At 38.1% G+C, this 22,988-nt stretch overlaps 1 protein-coding gene across 10 annotated transcripts in view; it reads right to left on the bottom strand.

Annotated features, from left to right (window-relative positions):
* The window catches only part of TENM3 (teneurin transmembrane protein 3), a 565,275-nt gene that overhangs the window by 429,303 nt on the left and 112,984 nt on the right, over positions 1–22,988 (bottom strand). For 9 of the 10 annotated variants that reach the window (XM_039336655.1, XM_039336656.1, XM_039336668.1 and 6 more), the window contains one exon: positions 4,441–4,740. In XM_039336655.1, coding sequence (XP_039192589.1) covers positions 4,441–4,672 — 232 coding nt within the window. In that variant the 5' untranslated portion in view covers positions 4,673–4,740. Of the gene's footprint in view, positions 1–4,440; positions 4,741–17,992; positions 18,056–22,988 lie in introns of all 10 variants that reach the window. The other variant, XM_039336657.1, reaches the window with a different exon arrangement.

Genomic DNA, 22,988 nt, shown 5'->3' on the forward strand with positions numbered 1-22,988 from the left:
TAGCGAAAGTTGACAGTGATCTCCTTTCAAATCTACAGTAGAACACATTAAGGTCATCTGCCTATATAAATAGAATATTTAAATATTAGAATATTTTATTTTTATTCAAATCTATACATGGCTCTAAGCACTAAACTATTAGGAACATTTTTTTAGTTCTTAAAGAAATATTATGAACAAGTTAAGTGTAAATTAATTAGATCTGCCAATAAGCCACTTCAAACACTTTTAATCACTTTTAAATAAGCCATGTCAATCAGTAAACCATATAGACCAGTGATGGCGAACCTTTTAGGGACTGAGTGCCAAAACTGCAACCCAAAACCCACTTATTTATCGCAAAGTGCCAACACGGCAATTTAACCTGAATATTGAGGTTTTAGTTTAGAAAAAACAACTCATACATTAACATCTTTTGTCTTAAAAGAAAAGCACAATATCAAAGCTTTCAATGATACAAACAACTTTTTATTGAAAGGTAAAAGTTTGCATTTGGTATGCTTTTGAACAATTAATGTGATTTTTGCTATTGTATGCATGCTGATAATTCGTCAAACCTTGGCTCATACTTTGTAAGTTTGAGAGCAACACATGAAGCACTCAGGTCATCTGTTAGTCTGTTTCTGGTGTCAGATTTGATATAATTCAAGGATGAAAACAGCTGCTCACAAGCATAAAATGATCCAAACAATGTAAGGAAAGCAATCGGAAGTGCTTTCATTGACTTAAAATTATTTGGCAGAGAATTCCACACTTTTAAGGATTTCATTTTCAGAACTAACTGTGCTGTCCTTTGTCATCTTTGTTTGCTCTCAATAAGAGCGAGGCAGGAAGAGGCTTGGGAAATGGCTTTTTCCTGGTGAAAACAAGCCTCTGAGTCCTGATGCTGGCGGAGTGAGGCAGCGGAGGCCTCCCTGTCTCCCCTCATTTCCCCAAAACCTCCCTTCACTGACCTTCTTCCAGCTCTGTTCTCTCTCACCATGTGCAGGGCAACAAAAGAAGCTTGTAGGACTACCGGTTAAAAAAAAAAGTTCAACCAGACCTTCCAACTTTGCGAGATCTTTTTTTTTTTTGTGAGAAGTTGGAAGATCAGTGCCCTGCACATGGAGAACGGACCTGAAAAAGAGGTTAGTGAAGGAATGTGGTTGCCCTGGGGTGGGGGTAGGATTTGGCATTGTGGATTGTGGAGTGTTTGTGCTCTGGTGGGGCTATTCAAAACGCAGGGGTTTCCTGCATTTTGAAGCACCCTGTGTGACTGCACAGAAAGAAGCACTCCATTTCTCAAGTGCCCCTTTTCAGACATACAGAGCTTGCAGTCTCTGCCAGACCTCCGTTGGGATAAAGTCTTTTAGCTCCTATAGAGCTAAAACACAGCCAGTTCCTGCGTTTGGAAGTGTTCCATAGGTGTGGAAACATTTTTTTTTATCTCAATGGAGATCTGGCAGAAGGCTCCATTTCTCAAGCGCCCCATTCCAGGTATATTGAGCTTGCAGTCTCTGCCAGATGTCCACCAGATGTTATCCTAACAGAGATCTGGCAGAGACTGCAAGCTCTTTGGCTAAGTTTTCACAGGAAAAAGCCATTTCTCAAGCCCCTTCCTAGCTAAAACAAACCTCCGGAGAGAGCGTGCTCGCTCCGGAAGCTTGTTTTCCGCAGGATTGTTCTTAAGAAGAGCGAGGCATGCTTACTCTGGAGGCTTGTTTTGGCTAGGAAGGGGCTTGAGAAATGGCTTTTTCCAGCGAAAATTTAGCCAAAGAGCAAGGCACACGTGCCCACAGAGTGGGCTCTGAGTGCCCCCTCTGACCCATGTGCCACAGGTTCACCACCACTGATATAGATCATATGTTGTCATTGAAAACATATAAAAAACTGGCATTTCAAAAACCTACAGTACATATACTTTCTGAGTGATGGTTAAATAGAACATCTTTTGTGAAGAATGCAGTATTATTTGGAGGAAAAAAAGACACAATTGCAATGGAAGAATGACAGAGTCATTTTTCCCCTTCTTATTAACTGATGTATTCCAATAATTTGGGCAGTCTTTGTTTTAAAATGGCATAAACATACAATACTTCAATCTTACATTATCAAAATGTAATGTCTCTGAGAAAACCCGATGGAGAAATATTCACAGGGCCGATAGTTTATTATACATGATCTGCAATTCAAACTTATCAAAAGTATCAATAGAACTGGAAATTGTTCATCAGAACCATTCTCGTCTTTCCCAACCTTCCTAACCTAACTGACAAAGAACTCACAAAAGAAATTAATACATGTTTGTGTGCCTTCAAAGTATTGTTGATTCCCGATAACTGTCTGGTCTAGTCCCTACAATTTTCTTGGCAAGGTTTTTTTGCAAATGGTTTGCCATTGCAGGGCCAAGAAAAACTGGCGCCAGATCACCCAGCTGATTTTGCACTTAAGGTAGGACTAGAATTCATGGTTTTTCTGGGTTCCCAGTTCAGTTACAAACTTTATCCGCAAAGGACTCACAAAATAAATTAACAGCTACATATCACATAAACAAAACATTTCACTTCACATATACACCATATATGATACTCAGTGCCACCTCTACCTCACTTTTTTTCCCCTGAGTGATGATGTACATTTCAGGAGAAAAATAGAACAAATGCCAGACTATAGTCATCTACCTACAATTTTATTTTCTAAGAATGATGAGTATGACAGTTTATTATAATAAATAAACTCAGAAGAATCAGAAGGGACACAGAGGCCAGAAGGGATGCAACATATACAGAATACAACCATAAATTTGCAATTTATAATCATTCCCATCTATCTTGTTATTTCCATGACCAGTTGTTATGACCATGAAAGTATGACTATGAAATATTAATGGGATTTTGTATAGGATTCCTGACTAAATCTGATAAAGATGGAAGGATTTTCCAACAAACACACACTGAATCGAATTGTTCACGCTTCTTTATTTAGCATGCACATACACTGTTAGATTTGTTATTGTTCTGCCAATATTGTTCTGTTACTAAATTCTGCATATAAGAGGAAAGGAAATGTAAATAAGACTATCTAAAAAGAGTATAAGGACGGGTCAAATTATCATATTTTTTAAAGTGACCAGGAGAAATGTGGATAGACCCAATTGCACCAGTGATGGGTATGCCATAAAAAGATCTGAAAAGCCAGGTTAAGGATAAATTATCTTGGAGAAGGTCCATCCAGTTAGCCCTAACTGGATGGCACATAATCAGTCAATCAATCAATCCATCAGGGAAGTCAAACAACTTGCAGTGGCAGATTCATAGTAACTGCCTAAGGCAATACTTTACATTGTTTAATCATCCTGATTTATGACAGATCTTGAAAGCAATGACTCAGTGGTTAAGATGCTGAGTCTTTGACTGTTAAAGGTCTATAGCTCAACCGTTTAAGACCTGAGTACCACAAGACAGAGTGAGCTACCATCACTTGTCCCCATTCCTACCAACCTAGCAGTTCAAAAGCATACAAATACAAGTAAATTAATAGGGAGCACATTTAAGCATACAGGAAGATAAGAGTGTTCCGTGCTTTGCCATATGCTCTGTGCTGCAGTGTGATGCTATGCCAGCCACGTAATATAAGAAACGGAGTTGAGGACTGCTCCTAAAAGTCGGTCACGATCAAGCAAGATAAAACTTCTGGGGATGCCTTTACCTTTAACTAAACAGTCTGTCATAAGCAGGGCTTTTTTTCTCATAGAACACCCAGAACAGAGTTCCGGCACCTTTTTTGGATGGAACCTTGTAGGGTAGGCAAGGCAGGTTGTATGACATGTGTGAATTCTGGCACCTTTTTTTTTTTATAGAAAAAAAGCATTGGTCGTAAGATGTTATATTCAAATTTTGGAAATCCAGCTAGAAAAAGAAGTTCTACCATGATAAAGGAATCATAAAGAGTTTGTTTGCAAACCCTGCTTATGATCTATAAGAACACTGAATCCCATAAATTATGTAATTTATCTACTTGATATGATATTACTATAAGATATAACATTATATATTATATGTTATATAATTATATAACATATAATATATGAGATAATATACAATATTATATGTCATGCAATATATTAATCTACTTGATATGAAAATCAAAACACTTTTTCAATTAACTTGTCATCTATCAAATCTCTTTCCATGTAGTTTTTGAAGATCAGGTAATTGCATATGTGTATCATAACCTAGAAACAACAGTGTATGGATGTTCTGAAGTGTTTCCCAAAATAGCTTTCTTATACTGATAGAAAATAAATAATTATTAACATGAATAACCACATTAAAGTTTGAGACCAATATGGTAGCAATATAATATACCATTGGTGAATCATTTATATTACTGGCATGAGAAAATGGACCACACAGAGCACAATGTACACATTCATAAAAGAGATTTATGTTAATTGCCTACCTTGTCTGGTATATTCATCAGATTCCCTGGGGACTAAATCTTTTACCCGATTTCCATACAGCAGTCTGGAAGAATCATGATCAAAAGCTTTCAAGGTTTCACTTGAACTGTAAGACTTCTGAGTAGGCACTCTGCATTCTTCATTTTCTGTGGAAGAATTTGTATAACGCCTTTCCTTGTCTCTTCTGCTCTTTGTCAGGGAGCAATAAGGTCTGCGTTCTTTCACATCCATGCTTCATTCCTTCTGTATGCACGTCAGATCATACCACCTGGAATTCTTCTATACATTTAATTATTCACCTGGAACAGAATTAAACAGAGTATATGTTGGAAACAGATTCTATATTATATGTGTTCTATCAACTCACGTGTATATTATAAGTTTATTCATTCTCTCCACAGCCAAATACTGTCATGAAAGAGAAATGGGACTCCCTTTCCAGCTTTTAACGCAATCAGAATCTAGAGGCTTGTGCAAATTTCAAATATATAAACGCTTACACAATACTAATTATACTTTATATATTTATTCTAGTTGAAATGCTTATTCAGTCTATGTGAATGCCACATCAAATGTGTAGTATTATTTGAATATTTCTTCTAAACTGGTAACAACTTCATTCTTTCTGCCCAGATGTTTTCTAGTTCAGGCTCAACAAAGATTTTAAAGTAACATTTGTTCTGTTATAGTTTAGGAGAACATTGTTCCTGAACAATCAAATGAACAAGCATTTTTGTTGTAATACATCTTCCTTTCTGAGTAGAGAGTTTTCTTCAAATTCTAGGAGAACTGTACTTCTCCCAAAAAACCCCCAGCTCATATGCTATTTCTCTCTATATATTTATATATGTGTACACACAGAGAGAGAGAGGCATTTATGTGCTATTTTGATAGTTCTTCTTACATTTAATTTTCAAATAGTTTTTGCTTTCAGTCAAGTACAGTAAATATTCTATAAACTTTATGTGTAGAAACAATATTGTAGAAACAATATTAGGAAAACTATAATGAATCAATCTACTTATATGTCTTCTGAGTTTAGCTGATCTTTCTTAAATGACCACTCTTTCTCTTACAGATTGTATTCATAAAATCCTTTATGCAATACTTTATTTACTATTAAACCAGGGGTGTGAAACTGCCGGCCCGCGGGCCGGTTTCATCATACTGGAGCCGCACCCACCCCATTGCCGGCAATGGCAAAAAAGCTCCGATACGTCGCGCGATGTCACATGACGTGGCGAGTTTGACATGCCTGTATTAAACAGTACTTTCCTATCTGCAACCGAAAATTCTTCATGATTTAATTATGAATAATTCCTGATTTCTTTCTGACAGAATCAACAATTTCAACATACTTCAATGTTTTTAAGTTATAAACTGCCTCTCTAGGATAAGAATGAATAGTTAAAAATTGCAGGCTATTCCACAGGAGTAATTGGAATAGCTTTAACAATCCAGATATTATAATCAAAAGGCGAATTACTTGCAACGCAGATTCAGATTTTCAAGTGAAGTAATGAAGACAATTCCTGGCAAGATTATGGATGTGAAAAAGTAAATACACCCCATGTAAAGGCTTTTTTTTTTAAGATGTGGACATAACAATATTTTATTTTTGATTAAACAATATATAAATTTAATGTCAATGAATAAAAATTGAAAAGTTGACAGCATCTTGATGGGATTTAGTTCTGTACTTTGCTTTGATCATTCCATAGCCCTCCATTTTTTTTCAGCCATTATGTTGTAAATTTACTGAAACATTTAGGATCATTGTCATGTTGCAAAATCTACCCTTAGTTAAGTTTCATCTTCTGAAAAATTGTCTCACAGTATCATCAAGCACCTTTTGGTATAACAAAGTATTCCTAGTGAAATCTATAGTGGTGAGCTGCCCAGGGTGATGCAGCAAAGCAGCCTGAAATCATAATATTTCCACCATTATGCTTTACAATTGGTAAGGTTCTTTTGGTAAAATGCTGACTTGATTTTCACCAAACAAGTCTTCTGGTACTATTGACAAATTATCTTTGCATTGCCTGTTCAGGGCATCTTGTCTAGGTATTCATGAGCAAGACTTACTCTTGCCCTGATGTTCTTTCTGGACAGTAAAGATTTAAAACATGTTCTAGTTTATGTAGCTTGTTTCTGATGAGAGGCTCATGCACTTTGACTTTAATAGTGGCAAGAGCTATCTGTAGGTCATGTGATGAAATTCTTCTTAGACACTTCTTTCAGTATCTTGTATACTGATGAACTTGGTTTGAACTTTCTGTTATAGCCTGGCCTGGGCAAGTTAGCAGTTGTTTGAGAACTTCTCTACTTGTAAACGACCCTCTGGACAGTGTAATGATTGCTGTCCAATTGTTTTGGAGTTTTTTTTAAAAAAAAAACATTTCCAGGCTTGCAGGCATCTATAATCTTATTTCCAAGGCCTCAAAGAGCTCTTTAAATATAGACATAATGATACCACACACTTCAACAACTAACAGGAAATCAAACAAAATGCTGAGGTTTAAATAAGACAGGTTATTCCCCTAACAATGAACCTGATCTGGTACACCTAATTCTAATGTAAGATGTTTGAGATTATGTACTTATTTCTTCCATGTACGAAATCTTCATTTATGTTTGTTTAGATTACACAATAGATTACAAAATGTGAATGATGCATATCTGTTCTATCATATCCTCTTTATCTTGTTGAAATGAAGATCCAATTTCTGTATGTTGAATATGTTGAAAAAGACAAAGATTCCAATGGAGTATACTTTTTCATATGACTACATATCTTCAATGCTTTTCAGAAAAACCATATTCCAGTAACTAAGCATATAAACATCTAACACGCTACATCATAGAATTACAATTAAATATTTAATTTGTAATCTTTATGACTCAAATAAATATATTTTATTCTACTTTTACTATAGATCAAGATGAAATATCTGGTTAAACTAGGTGGCCATTTCTATCTCCTCTGACAGCTATAAAATTTTGCACAGGTACTTCTACATATCTCTCATATATGAGATTAACTACTGTCAAGGCTACATACAGAAATAAAGGGGACACTTTTGCTCATTTGTGCATGCATGGAGTATAAAAAAGACAACTTTAAATTTGTCTTCACTGTCCATCTGGGAAACTTGCAACTGATTTTTTTTATTATAGGCCACTGACAATGTATAGCTAAATTAAATAGGTGAAAGAATTTATTGATGTATTTAGTGTGCTCAAAACATCAAAATGGCTATTTTGAGATTGAAACATATTCTATTTTTCTAGGCAAATATCACACTTGACATAATCCTGTCAAACTGATCACATTCATTCTCCTAAATTATTCTTCCTTATTCTTTTATCAAATATAATTAAAGGGAGAAAGGTAGGATGCATTTATACTTTTTCTCTTGTATACACACAAAGAAATCCAGGTACTGGTCCTATACCTCCGGCCTTGTATATATATATATATGTGTGTGTGTGTGTGTGTGTGTGTGTGTGTGTGTGTGTGTGTATCTTTGATTATTCTAAATACTTGAACCCCAGGTGTAAACATTTTTAAATTCAATAAAATTAGTGCACTCCGGAATATAAAATAGCCTTTTATTATGAGCTTTCATCAATTTACTGTTGACATCATCAGAGTAATTCTGAAGATTGGGAGAGCTTATATACACGCTTGTGTGACTGTTTTAATGGTCAGGTCATAGAACATATGGTCAGCACGCCCGCCACCTGTTTGCCAGCATTTAGCCTCACTAGTTCTGGTTTTGATGTAAAAACTGGTCCCAGACTTAGATTTGAAAGATCCCTCTTCACAGCTGTTCGGTGCGTCAATCTTGCTGTCCGCAGCCATACATCAGTTGTTAGTGTCCTCGTGAGATGTGTAATCTGCCTGGTCGTGTTCACTCTCTCGCGCCCAGCTGCCGTAAGTCCGGCTCTGCTGCATGAACAAGTTGATGTCCTCTTGGGATGTGTGAACAGTTCACCCGCCCTCGCTCTCCCTCACCTGGTTGCCGTAAAACCAGCTCTGCCGCATGAGCTAGTCCTCGCTAGTCCAACGTTCTTTCACCTTCCCGCTGCTGTGCGTGTCCGTCTCGTAGTGCACAATCAGTAATAAAAGGCTATTTTATATCCCGGAGTTCACTAATTTTATTGAATTTAAAAATATGTATGTATATACATATATACATGTATATGTATGTATATATATATATGTATGTAGGTCTTTGGTTGTTCGGGTTTTCTCCCGCGTAAAATTGGAAGTGTCTTGGCGACGTTTCGACGAAGTCCCATTCGTCATCTTCAGGCTGGTGTTTTCAGCTTCGTCGAAACATCGCCAAGACACTTCCAATTTTACGCGGAAGAAAACCCGAACAACCAAAGACCTACATACAAACACCCGCGAAAACCTCAGAAAACAAATATATATGTATGTATGTATGTGTATATATGTGTGTGTGTATGTGTATATGTGTATATATATTTATATGTATATTTATATATATATGTATATTTAAATACAGACTACTGTATGTGGGAGAAGGCAATGGTAAACTAATCCTGAATTTTCACTAAGAAAATTTTATGGAGAATAAATATAAAACGATTAATGGTCTAGTGGTGGATGATGGGCCCCTCAGGTTGAATTGCACTCAACATTCTACTGAGGAAGAGCTTTCACAGGATTAATGGTGTTTATCACTTGGCTATATTAAAGCCTATGGCAGGTCTAGTTGTGGATATTTCCATAAAAAAAGAAAGAAAATTTCAAACTACAAAGACAGAATTACTTTGGGAACATAGAATATAAAAAGCATGAACACAGAAAAGGCCAATACAGTGAAAGATGAAATGAAACCAATGCAAATAGATATAGCAGACAACAACAAATTAGTTGGACTGGATTGGACATTTTCATTCAGAAGATCACAGTGTTTGCTACTCAGAACATGAGAAACAAAGAAAAGGTGTTGTTTTTATAATGCAAAAGGATACAGCAAGAATGTTTGGCTGAAAATAATAACAGTTACACTTCATGGTCAGCTCATCAATGTAATAATATCCAAATTTAATCTCCAACCATTGATGCATGTGAAGAGGAGGTGGATGAGCATTATCATTAAATTCAATCTGAAAGTGACATAATATGAAAGCCTAGTATGCTACTTGTGATTAAAGACAGGAATGCCAAAGTTGCAATTAAGGAGGAAAATATAGTTTGACTGAATGGCTTAGGAAACCAATATGTAGTCAAAATATGACTTAGCAAATTATTCCATTCCAATTATTCCTAATATTGCCATTAAACAATCAATATTACACCCATAAACATGGACATCACCAAATGAAGTACATAGAAAGAAAATTAATTATATTATTGCTAAAAAGAAGTAGAGGAGCTCAGTTATACCATTAAATACACAGCCAGATATTTTCTATGGAACAAAGTTGTGTAGAAAAACACCATCTGAAAAGGAATCACTGCTCAACACTGTTCATATATACAGCCAAGATATTGCAATGGTGTTGGACTGGACAAATATGTCACCCACACCATCAATAGGGGTAAATTGTGAAAACTGAAGGAATCAAGTTGCCCTATGGAAGTAACAGCAAGAGTCTGAGGACTAACATTAAAAATACCTGGGCATCCTTCAAGCTAACAACATCAAGCACATCAAAGTCAAGAAGAAGATTAAAATTAGTACATCATCAGAGTGAAGAAGATCTTAAAGTCCAAATTCAGTGGAAGAAATATCAAAGCAACTAACATTTGTGTAATTCCAGTCATTAAATACATTGCTATAATAGCAGACTGGACTTAAGCAGAACTAAAAGCCCTGGGTAAAAAGACTAAAAAAATAATAACAATGAATCTTCAATTATGCAGTGATGTTGACAGACTACTTACCAAAGAAAATAGGTGGACATTGAGTATTGCAAATACACCAAACAACTGAAGAAAAAAGGGCATTGGAAGAATATTTGAAGGACAGTGAAGAACATACACTTAAGATGATATATCAAGAAGTTTTACTGACTACTGGAGAGACCAAATTGACCTATAAGAAAGATCAAATGAAGACTGAAAAAGAGACGTGGCAAGACAAAGTATTACATGGCCAGTAAACACACACAGACACATACATACACAAAGCAGCAGGGAAAGCAGATACCCAGAAGACTTGGCAATGGCTAAGAGTAGGAAAATAAAAAAAAAAGAGACAGAAAGGTTAATTTTGGCTACACAAGATCAAGCCTTAAGAACAAATGCAAACAAAGCCAGAAATGAGATGATAGCAACAGAGACCAAATTCTGCCTCTGTAAAGAAGTTAAACAAATAATGTACCACCTAGTTAGCTGCTTCAAGAAGACTGAACAGACTGATTACAAACAATGACATGACAAAGTAACAATGATTCACTGGAATATCTGCAAGAAATACTATTTGCCTGCAAGTAAGAATTGGCAGGACCACAAAATGAAGAAACCAAAGTGCTCTGGGACTGTAGAATTCAGACAGTATGTGGTACCTCCCATATAATATCCCAGACTTAAGAACTGCCAAGAGGAAATACCAAAAAGTGTGGATAATGGACATTGCAGTATCTGGAGCCAACAGAATAGAAGAAAAAGAACTGGAGAAAATCATAAAATACAAAGATCTGCAAATAAAAAATGAAGAAAGTTGGCAACAGAAGGCAAACATAGTACCAAGTACAATAGGTGCATTGGGTACAATTTCAAAACATCAGGAGCATCAATTGAATACCATCCGCATTAACAAAATCACCATCAGTTAACTGCAAAAGACAGCTTTACTTGGAACAGTTTACACATCCTTTGATGATGCCTCTAACACCATCCAAACAACACCTGCTTATCAACAGATGAATAATAATGCCAAATCCAGTCTAATTGATTATGTGACAAACCGTAACAACAATAATAAATAGAATAATATAATATAATAAAATAAAAATAAATAGTAAAATAAAATATAATAATAATAAAATAATAATCAGTGAATCATTTTGCCAGTGGCTGCAGCAAATTTTCACAGACTGATTATCTACAACATCATGATTGAGTTGCCAAAATTATACATTGAAAGCTTTGCCAGAAGTTTGGGTTCAAATGCAGCAAAAACTACTGGGAAAACAAATTGACGAAGTTCTTGAAAATGAACAAGTTAAGATCTTGTGGGACTTTCCAATCTAAACAGACAGACATCTGGTCCACAACACGCCTGACATCATTATTGTGGAAAAGAAAAAAAGTCTGATTCATTGATATTGCAATACCAGGTAATGCACAAATTGAAGAGAAACAGCTATAAAAAAATAACGAAATATCGTGATTTGAAAATTGAAGTTGAGCAACTATGGAGGAAGAAATCAATGGTTGTACCAATAGTAATAGGAGCCCTTGGAGCAATAGTCAAAGGGCTGCGTAGATACATGAAAATTTTGAACTTATTAAACTTGAACATCCTTACTTTGCAAAAAACCCATCCTACTCGGAACTTCCTATATACTCAGACACTACCTTAACAGCTCTTAGATCACAGTTAGGACTTGAACTGTTAAGGTTTTACCAGTCCCAGACTGCGAATTAAATTGAAGATTAAAACAAGAATAATATCAGGTGGCATAGAAGTTTAATAAATTATAGTTAGTCTAAACAGTTGGCTGATTGGGCAATGGACCATAATTTATTAAATTTATATACCACCTAATTCCCAGCAATTGGGTAGTTTATTGTAAATAACATGTAAGAACAAATAAATAGCAAAAAAGAAAAAAAAAAGGAAAAATCCTCAAAACAAAACAGCACAAAACAGAACAAAAGAAAACAAATCCTGAGGGGAATAAAAAAAGAAGAAAGGGTGTCAGTTATCCTTGCCAAGGCCTGGGTGAAAAGCCAAACATTTAAGGCTCTTTGAAATAGCAATGATGTGACATCCATTCAAGTTTCACAGGGAAGTTCATTGCAGAGGGAAGGCACTGCTACAGAGAAGGCACACTTCCAAGATCCTGTCAGATGATATTGTTTAATTGATGAAATCCAGATGGCGCCAGGCTTACTCAATCAGGGGTCCCCAACCTGTGGGCCATACCCCACTACTGGGCTGTGGCCTAATTGCCGCTGCGCTGCATGAGAGATTGGCCAGCGCACATGCGTCTGTGTACACACACATGGCCCCACTCATGTGCATGGCCCCACTTGTGCAAGCAGTGCTGTGAGCGTCAGGGGCATTCGTGGCCCCACTTGCACAAACATCATCAGGGGTGTTCACAGCCTCACTCACGAGTTTCATTGCAGGCACTTGTGGTCCCACTCACGCGAGCCTCGTTGTGGGCATTAGTGGCCCCACTCATGGGCATTTGCAGCCCCACTTGCACGAGCCTCATTGCAAGAGCTTGTGGCCCCCGTGCGAGCATTGCTGTGAATGTCGCGGATGTACTCACACGGCACCTGCCTCACACACAAAATCATTCCCTCTTCCCTCCCCTCTCCAGGCCACCAACCCGGAAAGGTTGGGGAACTCTGTACTAGATGAATTGGCCAAGCAAATAATATGGAAGACAGCCACTTCCCAAGTAACCAGGGCCACCAATCATGTAGGACACGGTTGTCAAACTGGCAGCCCAATGGCCAGATGCATCACATGCAGGACACACCCATGCCGGCTCTGCAAAGGCAAAAAACGTCATGATAGGGCTTTATAGATGCCGACCAGCATTATATGTTTATTTGGGGTCATTATCTTGGTGGAGGGACTATGACAAATAACTGAATCAGAGCTTTCTAATACTGGATTTTATGTTTCACTCCAAATGCCTTAATAATCTTCCGATTTCACTGTATTCTGCAAACATTCAAAGTGCACTACATTGGAGGCAGCAAAGCAACCCTATAACATTTTGGGGTATTTTACATGTTTCACAATAGAGAGGGTGTTCTTTTTCTCTATGAATCTAGAGGAATATGACTTACTAAAAATCTCTATATTTGTTTCATCTAAGGACCATGGTTTGTCAACATATATTTTTGCAAACTTCAGTCTGGCTTTTTTGTGTCTGTTCTTCTGAAGTGGGTTCTTCTTAGATCTTTTGGCTGTGTTTGTAACTGAAGAATTTTGCACCTGTATTATGTTAAAGTTCATTCATTCATAAAGTCCAACATTTTAAAAATAACATATAAACATTTTTCATTTTATTTTTGTTTTGTCGTGCATTATCTAACTCAGGACTTTTCAACTGATGGTACGCGTACCACTTGTGGTACATTAATGAATGGCAGGTGGTATGCAGCCCTGCCTAGCCAAGTGTAGTAGGGGAGGGAAAAAGCCAGCACAGGCAAGGACTTACAGTGAGAGAGTCCTCTGGAGCTGCAAAGGCCTCAGGCTCACGTCTGGCTCACCCTCCCCCATGAGAAAGGAGGAGGGGGTGGAGACAGGAGAGCCTATAAAACAGTGGTTCTCAACCTGTGGGTCAGAACCCCATTTGGGGTCGAACAATCATTTCACGGGGGTCGCCAAACAACGCATTCCGCCATTCCGCCCCTTTTCCTTAGCTGTGCTACTCCCTTTTATTCTATTGGCTTTCAAAAGCCAATAGGAATTGTCCAGGCTGTCTCTGCCCTGCTGAACCCGCCAAAAGTCCCATTCTGCCAACGGTGCTGCACCAGTTGAGTAGTCCTCGACTTACGACCGGTTGGGGGTCGCGGCATTAAAAAGGTTGAGAACCACTGCTATAAAAGGAGGCAGTTTGGGCAGGAGAGGGAGAGAGAAAAAGCAGCAGCAGCAGCCTTGGGAGGAGGCAGAGTCAGCTGCACTGAAGGGGAAGAAGGAGAGGGAGGGGGAGAGGAGATCAAACAGGCTGGCCATGAGCCAATCTACAACTGCTGTGGCAGCCACTTGTGCTGGCAGCGGCAAACAGGCAAGAAATGCAACTGGGGAAGGGTCGCCCTCCAAGAGGAATGAAAAAAGGCAGCAATGGCTGGAGGTGAGGCATGGAGGAGGGAAAGAGATGGAGAGTGGAAGGATTCTTATGTGCTTTTGTGACTTTGATGATCTGGGATTTGTGCAATGAGGGCTTTGTGTTCTTAAGGAGTGTTTGGCAATTTCTATTTGGCTGATGGCTCGTGTTAGCTTCTATTGCTCTGCTGTTGTTAGTTTGCTGCAAGGGATTTTGAAGTATTTTTCTCCTGAATGGGTTTTGCCTGTAGCATTCCTTTACTTACGAATGGAGCCATTTGGGGAGGTTGCCTTAGCTGGCAGCCAGTACTTACATTTTTTTTTCTTGCTTAAGTGCCGGCTGTGTTCCTTACTTTCCTTTCTAGCCAGTAGCTAATTCTTAAAGGGGAATGTGCCTTTTTAAGCTAGTTCACTCAGCAGCTTGTCTTTTCTGTCTCTGGAGGCCTTTCCTTGTTTGATCAATATATGAAAGAGGGAAAATATGGGGGGGGGTTCAAATTCTTCCTTCAGAAAGAGATGGGAATGAGAAAAAGGGAGGCAGGGAAGGGAGGGAGGAAAGGAAGTCCCTCCTTAGCACTTGGTAACCAGCAGCTCTGCCATTGAGTTTGCTTGTCAAAAGGTTGCAGAAGGGGATCACATGATCCTGGAACACTATGACCATTATAAATATGAATCAGTTGCCAAGCATTCAAATATAAATCACATGACCCTGGGCATGTTGCAATGGTCATAAGTGTGAAAAATGGTCATAAGTCATTTCAGTGCAATTGCAACTTTTGACACCTTGCTAGGTGGTACTTGAATATTGCTATATCCTAAAAGTGGCACAATCGGTAAAAAAATTGAAAAGCCCTGATCTAACTCACTCAATTTAGTGTGATCTGCTAATTTAATCAGCATTCTATTTACTTCTCATATAAATTATAAAAATATTGAGGCGTTCCTGGTTCATCTGACACTTTGGTTTTCTGTGTCATATACTTTTGAATATGACTTTAGAGCAAATTAAGTGTCATCTTAAATGTCATGTCATATAACTTGCTATAGTAACTTTGTAAAGTGATTTTCTGAAATCACAATATATGTGATTGGAGCATGGGTGTCCAACATTTTGGTTTGCCTGGGACGTACTGAGTAAAGAGGAATTGCCTTGAGTTACTTATAAAATATATAACATCATTAATGTATATAAATATCACTAAAAATCACATAATGTTACAAGTTTACAATCTGGTGGAGCTGCATTACTAGCTGTCCAGGGCTGCTTGTGGCCTGCGGGCCATGGATTGGATATGCCTTATGTAGAGTATTCCTGCACTCTAAAGTAAGGGCATTAATTGATAAACAATGAGATAAAGTGACCATTCCAACTTTTCAGAAAAGAGCAATTAAATAGAATCCAAAAAGCAGACAATTCTATTCTTATTTTGAAGCTAAAATATGTCAGCCTCTTAAAGGTTATTTCTTGTAAATTTGTGGAATGGTAATTAATTACAGCCATCTAGACTAATTTGTTTTTAAGAAAGATATTATTCATGCAAATTTTTTTGTTTTCACAAATAATGTAAAGAAAAAAAGAAAGTAGTACCAGTGCTCTAACTTGAAATGTTTAAATTAAACTGAAGTTTATAAAAAATATAATAAATGGTCCCAACTAGGAGGGGAACCCCTCCTGAAACAATTCACATAACTAATCATCCATAAAACCTATTACAAATAAACACTCAGAAAAATTTAAAACACATGAAAGAATGATAAAATTTTCACTTCACTGACTTAAAGTGATATATGTCACAAAGCAAGTGACTCAAGAAATCATTTTCTGAATAAGTGCATAAGGCAATCTATAGCTATGTCTTTTCACTATAGTGATGACTCTTTCTACATCAACATTAGTTAGTGACAGAATCCTATTCTGTTATACAAAAATATGAAGTATATGTAATGGTGGTATTCTTAATCTAAAAATGCCCTGTAATAGTCCATCCTAAGAAAATTTTCACAAGATCTCAGTTTACCCTTAGATTTCAGAATCAATTAAGTATAAAATACATAATTTGTTTTCCTAAAAGATACCTACTACTGAATCTAAATTAATTCAGCACATATGTAAGCCTGAACGCTATTAGGTTTGCTTCTGAACCTATATACAAATATGTTTTTATATTTCTTTAGAATAGTTGTATTACAATATACCATTTCAGAAAATATAGTTGCTGAAAAACATACAATAAGTAACTATCTATACAGACAATTATACTACCATATTTTCCGGCGTATAAGACGACTGGGCGTATAAGACGGCCCCCAACTTTTGAGAAGATTTTCATGGTTTAGAAAGTCGTCTTATACGCTGGAAAATATGGTATGTTGGTAAATCCTTAAGCATGCATTTTCTGAAACAATATATATATTCTAGTTAAAGATCTATTACTGTCATGTTGAATGGAGACATTTCCAATTTAAGTGGAAAATCAGACAGATAGACTGTTCATATTCTACTAGACTGACTGACTGTCTTGGATATTCCTGTCACAATTTTTAGCTTACATATTACATCGATATATTGGATATGATCACAATTTCCAGTCAGTTGAATTATATTCACATTTTTTCAAGACCTTGAAAACTTGGTTCCTGTGCCTAAAACCTGGGCCCTGGGCATGACAGAGCCTGTCTAGTGGCTGTGTGGATGATTGGTTTATTTTTCATATTGTGCATTTTATGTATTTTATGTATTTTACTGCAAGCTGCATAGAGTCACATTAAAGTGAGATGGTTTGTCCCAGTCTTTTCTTGAGGAGAAAGACTGGGGGGAAGATGGAAGCAAAAGCCGGGGGGCTTATAGTTGTACTCATTACTTTTGGTACTCCATGGCACTCTTCAAGGGAAGAGAGCTAGGCATTCCAAGGTGATCATCACCGTCTTTGGCCCCTTAAGTGTTTTCCTAAAGAGAAAGTCATGGAGCAGGCAAAATAGAGCTAACACATCTCAAACAGGGGAGAGAAACCTCTGCACCCAGATGTCTATGGAGATTCTCAGTCATCCAGGTCTTCAAAGAAAAACAAGAAAGTCCAGTTGCCTCATGAAATCCTTTGGGATTCTGTAGCCAGAGGATCCAGAGATTCCCATCCCAGTTTTAAGTGGTTAGAAATACTCTTGCAAACTACTCAAGTTCAGTTTGCCTTTTTATGCCCACACTTTTTTTTAAATATGCAGTGAGAAAAGAAAGTGCTCTGCCTAGCAATATTTTCATGACAGGCAATATTTAAGAGGAACCTCCATCACTGTAAACATTCTAGTTTCCTTTGCTTCTTTCTTTTCTTTCTCATGGTAAGAATTGCATAATGGACATTATTTCCTAAATAATCCTTCTTACTCCCATCACAATCTCTGCATCCTCATCTTTAGAAAATCTTGTCTGGGAAAAACTATGTGTGCTCTTATTAAAGCGAGCCATGTTAGGGAGCGGGGAAGCGCAAAAGGAGCCAGCATTTGTTTTGCGTGGGGGGACACGATGGGCTACAACCAAAGGGAGGAATGTAGGGAGATTCACCTGTTATCCCCACCAAAGACGTAGATGGCATCTCGATAAGCGACCATGGTGTGCTTGCTACGGCTGGAAAGAAAAGAGAAGACAACCTTGGTTTACATCCCTTCCCTAAACCACCTTCCGGTCCGGCATTTCGTTGGTGGCTCCTACACGCTGTTCAGCCCCACACCAAGCCGAGCCCTCCGCAGATCCCAGAGACGCCTCACCGAGCCCCGACGAACTCATTGCAGGGCGGGAGGTGGCGCCACCGGTGCACCATCTCGAAAGGCCAGAAGTTCAAAGTCAGGTATTCGACGCTGTCGGAGCAGCTATGATAAAAAATCTACACTGGGCACCACCTTGGACCACCTGCCAGAGTTGGTCGCAGCCGCCATGGCCCGGCTTTTGCTGCCAAGGACATTGACCAAGACTGAACATCGACTACAATTCCTGACATCCCACGGCCCCACCGAGAACGTTTCTTATTCAGAAATCCGACTACAATTCCCAGCATACCATATGCTTCCTGGAGTAGCATTTTCAAGGGTGATCATTTCATTTTATAGCTTGTATTCGAACTATACTCGGTTCTGATCATTGAGTCGCATATACTCTTTCGAAGTACCCGTATTTTCTGGCGTATAAGACGACTGGGCGTATAAGACGACCCCCGACTTTTGAGAAGATTTTCATGGTTTAGAAAGTCATCTTATATGCTGGAAAATATGGTAGTTCACGTGGATTATATATACCCCCTTCTCTCTTTCTTGTTTTGTTTTTGGTAAAGTTACAGTTCTGAAAATTAGTTAGTAGCCATAACTCTCTATGAAACTGACAACTATTTTGCTTAGCAATATAATTGATTGATTTAAAACATTTATACAGTTACTTATAACATATTCTGTGTGGCTCCAATCTTGAGACACTTAAATAAGAGTAAATAAAAGACATATTACTATGGCAAAAAAATTACAAAAGAAACATTCAGGAACACATCATTTGTCAAACATTGGGGAATTATTTGATAATAGTTTGACATGCAATAGTACATTTATTCAATGGTACATTTTTGTTAACAGGGAAATGAAATGTGATTTTGACTTATTTAATCAACATAGAAATAAAAGAGTATTTCCTCTATATTTTTATATGTCCTCTAAATCAGGGCTTTTCAACCTTTTCACCGATTGTACCACTTTTAGAATATGGCAATATTCAAGTACCACCAGTCGCCTAGCAAGGTGTCAAAAACTTGACCCCCCCCCCAAAAAAAAACCCTGGAAAAAAGGGATAAAGTACAGGTAGTCCTCTATCACCCCCTTTAATAACATCTCTTCCCCCACCCCTTTCATATAATCTCTTCCTCCACCCCCTTTAATATCTCTTCCCTCACCCCCTTTAATATCTCTTCCCCCACCCCCTTTAATATCATCTCCTCCCCCACCCCCTTTAATATCATCTCTTCCCCCACCCCCTTTAATATCATCTCTTCCCCCACCCTTTAATATCATCTCTTCTCTCCCCTTCAGCAGGACCCAGGCAATGCCTCTCGCAGCTCCAGCTGAATCTCTGCCTGAAGACTGTGAGAGGCTGCCTACCACCCCCAATCAGCTGGAGCTCTGCGCGCTGATCCTGGGCTCTCCACAGGACCCAGGCAGGCAATACCTTGCGCAGCTCCAGCTGAATCTTTGCCTGAAGACTGGGTGAGGCTGCCTGCCAGCCCCAATCAGCTGGAGCTGCGCGCACTGATCCTGGGTTCTCAGCAGGACTCAGGCAATGTGTTGCGCAGCTCCAGCTGAATTCCACCTGAAGATTGCGTGAGGCTGCCTGCCGCCCCCAAGGCCGCCGCCAATCAGCTGGAGCTGCAAACTTTGATCCTGGGCTCTCAGTAGGACCTAGGCAATGTGCAGTTCCAGCTGACTTTCCTACAAGCCTGTACAGCGCTGCTGCTGCTTCATCTCATCCATTTTTACACTTTTTTACATTTTTTACAGTGCTGTTCAACCTGTCGTATGCGTACCACCTGCCAGGTGCCAATGTACCACTAGTGGTATGCGTACCACCGGTTGAAAAGCCCTGCTTTAAATTACTTATGCTATAATGAAATACTATTAAAAATAGACTGGTATACCCAAATGGATTGATTATTGTAAGTCTGATTGCTGAACCTGCTGCCATTAATTTGGTTTTAATCATGGTCCCATATTTTCATTGTGCTCACTGACTTTCATTACTAGTATTTGCAGATTTTGCTATCAGAGAAATACCATCAGCATAGCACAGGCTATGCTCATTTTCTTCCAATCCACTTTCTCTATATATATTTATTCTGCCTATTGGCTGAGTAAATAAGGTGATAATATACAGCCTTTCCACTCTTCTCTGCCAACATGGAGTCAATCTATGTTGCTATGTTCTGTCTATATTGTGACTTCTTCCACTGTATATAGCAGGGGTCCCCAACCTCCGATCTGTGGACCAGTACTGGGCCACGGCATGCCAGCAACCAGTCTGCACAAATAAGCAAAGCCCCATTCGCGGGATGCAGGCAGCACACAAATCCACGCACCCTCCAGTCCATGGAAAAACCTCTCTCCATGGAACTGGTCCCTGGTGCGCAAAAGGTTGGGGACCTCTGGTGTATAGGCTTGATGTGATGACAATGAGATATTTTAAATTGCCATGTTTTTAACATAATCTAAAATGACTGTCAAGTTTTTTCTATAATCAATGAAGCACTTACTGACATATTTTTGTATTGTTTATTGTTTCTTTGTTTACTAGATTTTTATCTCAGCTTTATTATTATAAGTAACTCAAGGTGGTGAACATACAGAATACTATTTCCTCCTCCTATTTTCCCCACAACAACAATCTTGTCAGGAAGGTTGGGCTGAGAAAGAGTGATTGGCCCAAAGTATTCTATGTCATGTATTAGCAGTGAAATCTCATGTTCTTTAGACTTTTCTGAAGTCAAATGAACAACTGACATCTTCCTTCCCATGTAAAGCCCTAATCGCCACTGGATGTTCGCAAGCATTATTTTCCTGGCAAATTTAAGGTTATCTTAGTTAACATACTATTAAATCTCCTTTCTTTGGTATTGGTAGGTAGACCTCTTCCACTGATTTCTTTGGCACACCTTGGTTAGATCCTTTAATTATTCTGCTTCTGTTGCTTGCCATACTTTTATATATATTCCATCAATTGCTGTAGCTTTCTGGATTGGAAATAACCTAATTTCTATTTTCTAATACTAGAGGTTTTTGTAAATAGGGAATGCCTTCTAAATTATCTTGCATTTTCATATCTCTACATACATTTCAGTTATGACAGGTCACTTAACAACCATCTGAAGTTATTATAGGCCTCCCCAGAGCTCCAACTGTCCCAATTATTACCTTGACTTTATAGTGCCAAATTTAATCTAATTTAACAATAAAATCCCTTTGTATTTAAGGTGGGGATTAAGATCAATATAATTTCTATTCATGCTTACCAAAGCCAAATAAAAAACATAAGCTGGACAAAAATATTTTTTGGGCTAGAAATACACTAGGAATTGGGGAGGGGGATGTAAATGTCTGACTAAAAAGCTGGAACAGCTCTATATGAAAAATGAATAAAGAGTATGCATTTGTTCTCATGTATCTTTCTATATAGGCTATCTAAAGCAGGGGTGCCCAAACTTTCTAGGTTGGCGGCCCAATGGAAAAGGGAGGGGCCGGCACCTTTATGCACACATTCACACACACATGCGTGTACAGGGCCATGAGCATACACCCTCCACAAATGGGGCTGCTAGCTCCAGTGTGCGGCTAGCTTGGCTAGCGCTGGCTCACAGCTCACAGCTCTGCTAGCACCAGTGAGAGGCTTACAGCTCAAAGCTCAGTTCGTGGCTTGGCTAGCACCGGAGAGAGTTTCATGCCTCAGCTAGTGCCGGCAAGAGTCTTGCAGCTTGCAGCTTAGCTAGTGTCAGCGCAAGGATGGGTGAAAGTGCGCGCACTGGCCAGCCACTTACGCAGCCTGGTGACCAGAGGTTGGGGATCTCTGATCTAAGGAAATCCCTAGAAAAAAGCATCCCACAGATGGTTGTTGACTGCAACTCACTCCCATAGAAAAACCTTGAGTAACAGGCTTTAACTGGAATGCAAATACAGTACAGTGAAAAGAGGTTGTCAAACTCCCTTAGGTGGGCAGTTATGACAGGAGGTCTTTAACCCTTTTTTCACATATTGACTTTCACTTACAAATGTCATACTAGGCTGTTTTTTTAATTACTATGCCCCCCATGCTGGCTTCTGAAGTCAGAATATCAAATAAACATAAATTCAATTCAGGCTTATTTGACATTATATTAAGACTTAGGTTAAAGCTATGTTATTAGTCTCATTTACCAGAACAGTTGATCTACAACAATTATTGACAATGTATGTCTATTATGGAATGAAATGTGTAGATAATAAATTTTATCTTAAAATAAATCATAAATTAAACAATAATATATGAAATTATTACCACTGCTAGTACTGTAACATTTGTAATGGTTATAATAGCGGCTATGAGGTTTGGAACAAGACCTTATAAATCCTTCTCTTTTAAATAGGATTTATTACTTGATTGCACTCTCTCTCTCTTTCTTGTTTAACTGAAAAGGTTGAATATTGGTATCATAATCTCTTCATAGGAAGTTCAATTTTCTAATAATGTGGCTTTTTTGTAGGCCCCATACATTTTGTATTCAAGGAGATACAGATTAAATTTTAGAAAATAGATTGGTGACTGCAAGCTTCCTTAAAGGTACAACTAATGGCTTTCTGCCTGATTTTATTGTTGCTGTTCACAACATAATTTCTACCACAACGTAGAAAGGGTGAAAATATGGAAAATACAATTTCTCAACAGGACACATTTACAAAAAAAAAATCTTGTAAGATTTGCCAAAAAGATGCATTCAATATTATGTAACATGTTTAAGCATCTGGATGACTGTGCATTGAACCATAATAGAAAATATTGC

This window comes from Crotalus tigris, unplaced genomic scaffold (assembly GCF_016545835.1).
Source record: "Crotalus tigris isolate CLP2741 ecotype Arizona unplaced genomic scaffold, ASM1654583v1 scf7180000017666.379230911805:20528666, whole genome shotgun sequence".
In the NCBI taxonomy this organism is placed as follows: Eukaryota; Metazoa; Chordata; class Lepidosauria; order Squamata; family Viperidae; genus Crotalus; species Crotalus tigris.